Source organism: Callorhinchus milii, unplaced genomic scaffold (assembly GCF_018977255.1).
Source record: "Callorhinchus milii isolate IMCB2004 unplaced genomic scaffold, IMCB_Cmil_1.0 Scaffold8, whole genome shotgun sequence".
NCBI classification, from domain to species: Eukaryota; Metazoa; Chordata; class Chondrichthyes; order Chimaeriformes; family Callorhinchidae; genus Callorhinchus; species Callorhinchus milii.
In genome coordinates, this window is record NW_024704749.1 from 139,608 (window position 1) to 148,427 (window position 8,820).

At 45.4% G+C, this 8,820-nt stretch overlaps 1 protein-coding gene across 1 annotated transcript in view; it reads left to right on the plus strand.

Moving 5' to 3' along the window:
• LOC103172093 (scavenger receptor class F member 2) overlaps nucleotides 1–6,898 on the plus strand; it is a 20,702-nt gene extending 13,804 nt beyond the window's left edge. Inside the window, exon 5 of the mRNA XM_042337615.1 lies at nucleotides 6,634–6,898. Coding sequence (XP_042193549.1) covers nucleotides 6,634–6,856 — 223 coding nt within the window. The 3' untranslated portion in view covers nucleotides 6,857–6,898. The remainder of the gene's footprint in view (nucleotides 1–6,633) is intronic.
• Nucleotides 6,899–8,820: the final 1,922 nt, after the last annotated feature.

The following is an 8,820-nucleotide window of genomic DNA, read 5'->3' on the forward strand; positions in this document are numbered from 1 at the left end:
GCTCCTCATCACAATCGCCTTGTGCTTCTCTTCCTGGCTTTAAACTTCCGTAAAGAACTTTAATTGTGCCTTTTGCCAACACCTTCAAGCTCTGCCTGCTCTTACTGTCCGCATTGTGTTTGTAAAGAGTTTCCTTTTTTTCATTTTTCAGAGTGTTAGGATGAGGTTGGCAAAGCCAAGGCTTGCCAGGGTATCCCCTGAGTGGGCATTAGCATCCTGCTAGAGTCTAACCAGCAAAACCGTGTAGCTTGCCATTGAGAGCTTTGTCTGGCAAGCTTTCCCGCTGCTTGTCCAGCGAGGACCACCCTCCCATTAGAACTTTGGCTGCAGGGTTAAGAGGAATTGAGTGGAAAGAGTCTCTACCCCCAGTGACTGCTCTGTCCTTCCTGGACCTGCCGATGAGCCAGGCTGGCTGTGCTGTCATTAGCAGTGCCTGGAATACTACTCAGGAGCTAGAATTGCAAGACCACCACAGAGGGAGGAACGCTCCATTGTCAAACATGTCACCATGGAGCCAGTTCAGCTGCAAAGAGAACCCATATACCCGACTTAATACCACATAAGAGACGTAAGCAAAATTGAAGCCCCCGATATTAAAGGGACAGTGGCAGCGGATACAGAACTGTCTGGGAGACAGAAAGCAGAGAGTGGTGGTGAACAGTTGTTTTTCTGACTGGAGGGAAGTGTACAGTAGTGTCCCCCAGGGCTCAGTATTGGGACCACTGCTGTTTGATCTATATAATAATAATAATAATAATCCTTGCATTTGATCTTTTCACGTCTTCTAGACGTCCCAAAGCGCTTAACAGAATAGACTGTAAAGTGAATTGACTGTATATTTGTGGGCGAAATAATATAAATGACCTGAACTTGGGTATAGGGAGTACAATTTTCAAGTTTGCAGATGATACCAGGCTAGGAAAGGTCGTAACCGGTGAGGAGGATAGTAGCAGACTTCAAATGGACATAGACTGGTAACACGGGCAGACACGTGGCAGATGAAATTTAATGTGGAGAAATGCGAAGTGATGCATTTTGTGATGAAGAATGAGGAGAGGCAATATGAGCTGATGGAACAATCTTAAAGGGGGTGAAGGAGCCGAGAGACCTGGGGGTTTTCATAGATTCATAGATTCATAGAATGTTACAGCACAGAAGGAGACCATTCGGCCCATCGAGTCTCTGCGGCTCTTTGACAGAGCGTCACTTTCACTCACCCCAATCACCAGCTTTTTCCCCATAACCCCACAAACCCGTCTTCCCCCGATACCTGTCCAGTTCTCTCTTAATCGAATCGGACTTCACTGCCCTTTCGGGCGGATCATTCCAAATTCCAACAACTCACTGAGTGAAAACATTTCTTCTAACCTCCCCTCTGCTTCTTTTGGTAGATATCTTAAGACTGTGACCGCGGGTCACAGACACACCTACCAGCGGAAACAGCTTTTCCCTATCTCGCCTGTCGAAACCTTTCATGATCTTGAAGACCTCTATCAGGTCCCCACGTAACCTTCTCTGCTCTAATGGGAAAAGTCCTAACTTCTCCACTGTCCTCATAGCTAAGGTTCCCCATTCCTGGTATCATTCTCGTGAATCTCCTCTGCACCCTTTCCAGTGCCTTAATGTCCTTCCTGAGGTAAGGTGCCCAGAACTGGACGCAGTACTCCAGCTGAGGCCTAACCAGTGTTTTGTACAGATTAACCATAACCCCTACTCTTATACTCTATGCCCCTACTAATAAAGCTCAGTACACCAAATGCCTTTTTTACTGCCCTATCTACCTGCCCCTACCTTTAATGATTCGCTTACTTGAACCCAGATCTCTCTGTACGTTCACCCCCTTAAGATTGAGCTCCAAGTCTATATTGCCTCCTATCATTTTTCCTACCTAAGTGTATCACCTCACACTTATCCACATTGAAATCCATCTGCCACATGTCAGCCCATTCCACCATTCTGTGTATGTCTGCCTGCAGTTGGTTACAGTCCTCCTCACTATTTACTACCCGACCTAACTTGGTATCATCTGCAAACTTGGAAATAGTGCTCCTATGCCCAAGTCCAGATCATTAATATATATTAGAAAGAGCAGTGGTCCCAATACCGATCCCTGGGGGACACCGCTGCACACCTCCTTCCATTGCGAGAAACACCCATTAACCACCACCCTCTGCTTTCTGTCACTCAGTCAGTTCCTAATCCAAACTGCCACTGTCCCCTTAATACGTGGGCCTCTATTTTTATTAATCTCTTATGCGGTACTGTGTCAAAAGCCTTTTTGAAATCCATGTAAATAATGTCCACCGCATTTCCCTCATCAACCCTCGCAGTCACCTCTTCAAAAAATTCTATTAGATTTGTTAGGCAAGATTTGCCTTTAACAAATCCATGTTGGGTCTCTAATTACCTTGTGTTCCTCTAAGTAAGAGATTTATTCTGTCCCGGATTATGGTCTCCAGTAGTTTTCCTATTACCGAAGTTAGGCTGACTGGCCTGTAACTTCCGGGTTTGTCTTTCTGCCCCTTTTTGAAGAGGGGGTAATATTAGCCACTCTCCAGTCTCTTGGCCCCACTCCTGTGTCCAATACTGAACACATTCAGGTTCATATGGGTTCATATAGTAAATCTTTGAAGGTAGCAGGACAGGTAGATAAAGCTGTTAAAAGAAGCATACGGGATACAAGGCTCTATAAATAGGGGCATAGAATACACAAGTCAGGAAGTTATGATGAAGCTTTATATAAAATACTGGTTAGGCCTCAGCTCGAGACTGTGTTCAGTTCTGGGCCCCACACTTTAGGAAGGATGTCAAGGCATTGGAGAGGGTGCAAAGGGGATTGACCAGGATGGTACCAGGAATGAGGGACTTCAGTTATCAGGAGAGGCAGAGAAGTGAGGATTATTCTCCTTGGAGCAGAGAAGGTTAAGAGGAGACTTAATAGAAGTTTTCAAAGTGATTGGGGAATTCGCTAGGGTGAACAAGGAGAAACTATTCCCACCGACGGGTGGGTCGGTAACCCGAGGGCATCGATTTAAAATAGTTGTTAAAAGAAACAGAGAAGAGAAGAAATGTTTTCACAGCGAGTTGTTGGGATGTGGAATGCATTACAGGGCTATGGGGAGAGAGTGGGGGAGTGGGGTTGATCAGGGCTATGGGGAGAGTGCGGGGGAGTGGGGTTGATCAGGGCTATGGGGAGAGTGCGGGGGAGTGGGGTTAAATTGGAAGCTCTTTTCAAAAAGCCGACACAGACACAATGGGCCGAATGGCCTCGTTCTTTGCTGTATAATTCTATGATTCTATGAAGACCATTGTCAACCCTTACAATGACCTTGGAGCTGGAGTGCACATTCCAGATAAAATCCAGGATTTGTCCATGTGCTCCCATGGCTTCCAGTTTCAACCTGATGACTTCATTAGGCACGAGGTCGAAAGTCTTGTGGAAGTCGAATGCAACGTATATGAATTTCCTCTTAGCCTATGGTGTTCTTCGATTTCATACAAAGCTATAACCTGTCCCCCAAAATGCACGACAACAAAAGTCTCTGCTTTTTCCTGATCAAACCGCGAGTCTCCAATGCATGCGATACATATGACAACAACAACTTGCATTTATATAGCGCCTCTCACACAGGGCAGCGTCCCATAGAGCTTGACAGTGGGGGAGCAGGACCTGAAACGGGAGGATGGGTAGGTGACTGTAGGCACGGTCGAAGAGGAAGTTCTTTAGGAGTGACCTAAAGATGGGGAAGGAAGGGACAAGGAGGGATCAAGGAAGATTGTACCAGAGTTTTGGGATGTTGTGGTTGAAAAGGCAGCCACCAATGGTGCAACAGAGGGCACCAGGGACGTGCAGCAGCTGGAGTCAGTGGAGTGGAGGCAGCGGGTAGTGGGTTGGGGGGGGGTGAGCATGTGGGAGAGGTAGGAGGTGCCAGGGCATAAAAACTAGTGTGAGGATCTTGAAATCGATCCGTTCGGGGATAGGGATCCAATGGAGCCCGGCTAGAGCTGATGTGATGGGGGGACGGAGTTTAGGGCAGTGGGGAGTTTAGTATGTGACGGAGTTTAGTATGTGGGCAGCGGAGTTTGGGATCAGCTGGATCCTGTACATGGTGGAGCTGGGAGAACGGGAAAGAGGGTATTTGAGAAGTCAAGGTGGGAGGTGATGAACACATGGACGAGTGTTTCGGCTGCTTCTGGGATCAGGTACGGTTAGAGGCGGGCAATGTGGCAGAGGTGGAGGAAGGCGGTCCTGGTCAGGGACTGGATGTGGGGAAGGAAGGCAGTTGGGAGTCAAACCTGACGATTAAGTTACGCACTGACGGTTAAGTTTAAGGGATGGGCCAGGGAGGTTGAGGAGGTCAGAGCCACAAGATAGAAGACGTTGGTGGGAGTCAATGATTATGGCTTCCATCTTGTCAACATTGAGTTGTAGGAAGTTTTCGCTCATCCAGGCCCTGATGTCTGCCAAACAAGCAGAGAGAACATCGGCGGAGCTGGAGTTGCAGCTGGAGGAGGATTAGTAGATTTGGGTGTCATCCGCATACATGGAGATGTGACTACCCAAAGCACCATTTCAGAGCCACTGATATCATTGAGATCCTCAGTGTCGTGATGGTTAACTGTCTTGCGGATAGAAACCATAATTGTACTGTGGACCACTATCTGACAGAGAGTGTGCCTTAGAGGAAGCCATCGCTAGGAGGGCAAGCAACTCTAAGGCCAGTTGGAGGTTCCTGGATTGGACTGTGAGATCTTCACTTCTCCCCCCATCCCCTGCCCCACCCCCAGTAGCTTTTAGGAACTCAGCATTAATGATGTCTGCACTAGCTGCCTTACTTTTAGTGTCCCAGCACAGAGTCTACCTCCTCCCAGCGGGTTGGCTCTTTAAGGACCCCAGTCTGTCCCATGTCCTCCTGGCAGCTCTGCCAACGTTCCTACAGAAGGGAGAACCTCTCACCAGGATAACTAATCATCTCAATAAATATGTACAGATCAAAGAGTTGACATGAGCTTGAAGACCATATCTCACAAATTTAACATCTTTGACAGAATCACAGAAGTGATATTACACAAAGTTCCACAGGACGATTCGGTGTGGAAACAGACCATTCAGTCCAACTCATTTGTTTCTTTTTTATTCTCTGTCCTATACCCCTCTATTCTCTTCACCTTCATTTATTCATCAAGTTTGCTTTTAAATAAATTGATGCTTTTTGTTTCATCCACAGTTCCAGCAGTGAGTCCCACTTACCATTTTCCATGTGAAGAAGTTCCTCTTAAACTCCCTTTCAGATCTGCTACTGGCTATCTTAGATTTTATTTATGTCCCCTCATTTTGGGCTTATCAATGAGTGGAAACATGTTATCAATATCCACCCTATTGAATCCTTTCATAATCTTAAACATCATCATCAAGTCTCTGGATGAGGAAGAACCAATAGATTCATTCATATGGATTTTGAGAAAGAATTTGAGAAATGCCACATAAAAGATTTCTGTATTGGCTAAAATTAAGGCACGAGTTGAAGGCAAATATAGTGCCACGGATGGCAAATTTGTTGAGATATGAGAAGCAAAGAATGATGGGAGAGGGGAATGGGAGGTGTGCGAGGGAGGGGGAGCTCAGAGTGCCTCTGAAGCTGCCATTGTACTGACGAAGGCGTCTGTGGTAGTGATGCAGTGAGATTCTGTGGTATGGTTTGACTTTGGAAGTTTTAATTCTGAATGTTGTGGTTTGTGATATTCCAAATTAAATAATGCACCAACAGAAGAACTGGAGAAGCTTTGCAGTCCTTGGATCCTGCTTCAGATGTTTATCTTTTCCCTGCTTTTTCTCCATAATACTTCCTTAAAAGAAATAATATTTGGTCACTCAATCCACAACTGTTTGTGGGACGCTGCTGTGCACAATTGGCTGCTGTGTTTCGCCCACAAAATACACTGTCAATCTACTTTACAGTATAGTCTGTGAAGCGCTTTGAGACGTCACAAAGACGTGATAAGTGCTATATCAAACTCAAAGCTTATTATTATGTCCCTCAGCACACTTGTCTGTCTGTCTGTCTGTCTCCTTTTAAACATTGACTCGGCCCTACACAGCCTGTTTTGTGGCACTTCCATTCCCTGAACTCTGATTCACCTCCTTGGAGGAAGTCAGTGCCCAAGTGAAGGGTGTGGAGCTGAGTCATTCTCAATGGTGTGACTTGTGAGGCGGGAAGTACTGTCTGGCAAATTGATGGGAGTCACAGGAACGGTGAATTCATCGCTATGGGTTTGCTTTGTTGGACTTTCACCATCTTTAATTGTAAAATTATGTAAAATGTCATTAATGATTGTGTATAAATGCATCAGGACAGATTTCTGAGAGTTGTTGGAGGAGCAGAAGAGCACTTTGCTGCCACCAACAGATTCACCACCTGGACCAGCGGGGCTGCCCAGGGCTGGCGGCGGTGACTGGAAAAGGTCCTGGTCTGATTGTTTAGAGCAAAGAAACTGCAAATAAAACCGGAGCAACAGTTTGTTGTGTAACATGTCAGAACAGTTTAGGAAGTCTGAGCGCAGAAGATAAGCGGGGAGAGGTGCTGGTAAGGTTAACATCAAACATGAGTAATGTCTGACACTCTTTATTGATAGGTGTGGCCACTGTAAAGAGCTGCAGCCCTGCCAGATCTTTGACGGTCGATGTGTGGCGTGTGAGGCTGGATGGAATGGGACCCGGTGTGACAGGATCTGCTCAGCGGGATACTATGGGGACGTGTGTGCCAAGTTGTGCCCAGTTTGCAAGGACGGGCTGACATGTAGCCATGAAGATGGGAAGTGTTCGCACTGCAACCCAGGGTGGATCGGAGATCAGTAAGATTCCTTCATTTGCCCTCTCCCTTCCTACCATTAAAGGCCACTTTAAGCCCTTTCTTTTTGACCTTCCTCAGTTCCCTCCCCCAGCTCAGGCATCCTCCCAACACGACAGGTGCTACTGTATAGAAGTGTAAAATTGGTACTCATAAAATTCTCATACAGGTGCTAAAGCTTTTATCTGAAGTGCTCTTGTATTTACTTACAACATCTTGCTGAATCATGAGGCATGTGAATAATACCCAAACAAAAGATATTGTCACAATACAGNTTTTTTAAAATCAAACCAATTGAAGGATTCAGTACTTTTTTCTTGCAGCCTCTTAAGGATTCTTTATGTAAGAAAACAGCTAAAAATAATCCACATAATCCTCTGTTAATGCATATAGTTAATAATCCTTGCATTTGATATAGCGCTTTTCACGTCAGGAGGACGTCCCAAAGCGCTTCACAGAATACACTGTAAAGTGAATTGACTGTATATTTGTGGGCGAACGCGGCAGCCAATTGCGCACAGCAATGTCCCACAAACAGTCATGGATTGAAAATGACCAATTTATTATTATTTTTTTGGTTTTGGAGGGATTATTATTAGGGGTGTGGAGTAAGGAAACTTGCCCAAGGTTTCGCCCTCTGCCTGGAATTGAACTCACTCAGGTCTCTCACTTGCAAAGCGAGTGCTCTAACCATTGAGCTACAGGACTCCACGCTTCAAAAGTTTCTTACTTTTTGGGTGAGGGATACATTGTTGTGCTCATTGAGGAGATAAAGATTAATGAGGAAGATAGGAATACCTTCCTACATTTATGCCCCTAATTTCACATTAAGCACACTGAAGTCAGGTATTAATAGATTACATGCAGGATAATGCTCCCTCAATACTGCGTGTTTAAGATCCTAGCCAATATATCATGTGAGATGTCGATTAAAGCTTACCCTGCCTTACCAAGCATTTCCAGACCACATATAATACATGTCAGATCCACAACAAGATTCCTTCTATTTAGCAACAACAACATGTCTCATCTTTAATGTCAGAACCTCCATTGCGTCAATATATTTCTATTTTCCACGTTTGCCATCCTTGTAGCACTCTAATGGTGAACTATGGGCATTTTTCTAATGTGCATCTATAATTCCTACAGAGTGCATTATGTCTGTTCCAAGTTATTTAATATAAAATCTTATTACTTGTGGTTCTGAATTTCGAACCTCCTACAGAGAATGCAGATCCCTGGTGGGATGCACAAGTCTACTATCTGAGCAGCGATAAAATGGTAGTGGCATGTGCATCTCCAACTTGACCTCAAATAGACACTTAGAATCATAGAATCATACAGCACAGAAAGAGGCCATTCGGCCCATCGCGTCTGCGCCGGCTCCTAAAAGAGCTTCCAAGTCAATCCCACCGGGGCCCCCTTTCTCTCCATAGCCCTGCAATCCTGTCCTCCCCAAATACCCGTCTACTTCTCTCTTAAACGTTGTTTTGAATCGGCTCCCACTACCCTTTCAGGTAATGCATTCCAGATCCCAACACCTCACTGGTGAAAATGTTTTCCTCACTTCCCCTCTGTTTCTTTTACCAACTCTCTTAAATCGGTGTCCTCGGGTTACTGACCCACATGCCAATGGAAACAGTTTTTCCCGGTTCAACCCATCAAATCCTCTCATGATCTTGAAAACCTCTATTAAATCCCCTCTTAATCTTCTCTGCTCCAGGGAGAATAATCCTAGTTTCGCTAATCTCTCCTCATAGCTAAGGTCCTTCATTCCTGGTACCATCGGGTAAACCTCCTTTGTGCCCTCTCCAATGCCCCAACATCTTTCCTAAAGTGCGGTGCCCACAACTGAACGCAGTCTCCAACTGAGGCCTAACAGCATCTTATAAATATTCAACATAACTTCCTGACTGTTGAATTCTATGCCCCTGTTTATAAAGCCGAGTATCCCGTTTGCTTTTTTAACAGC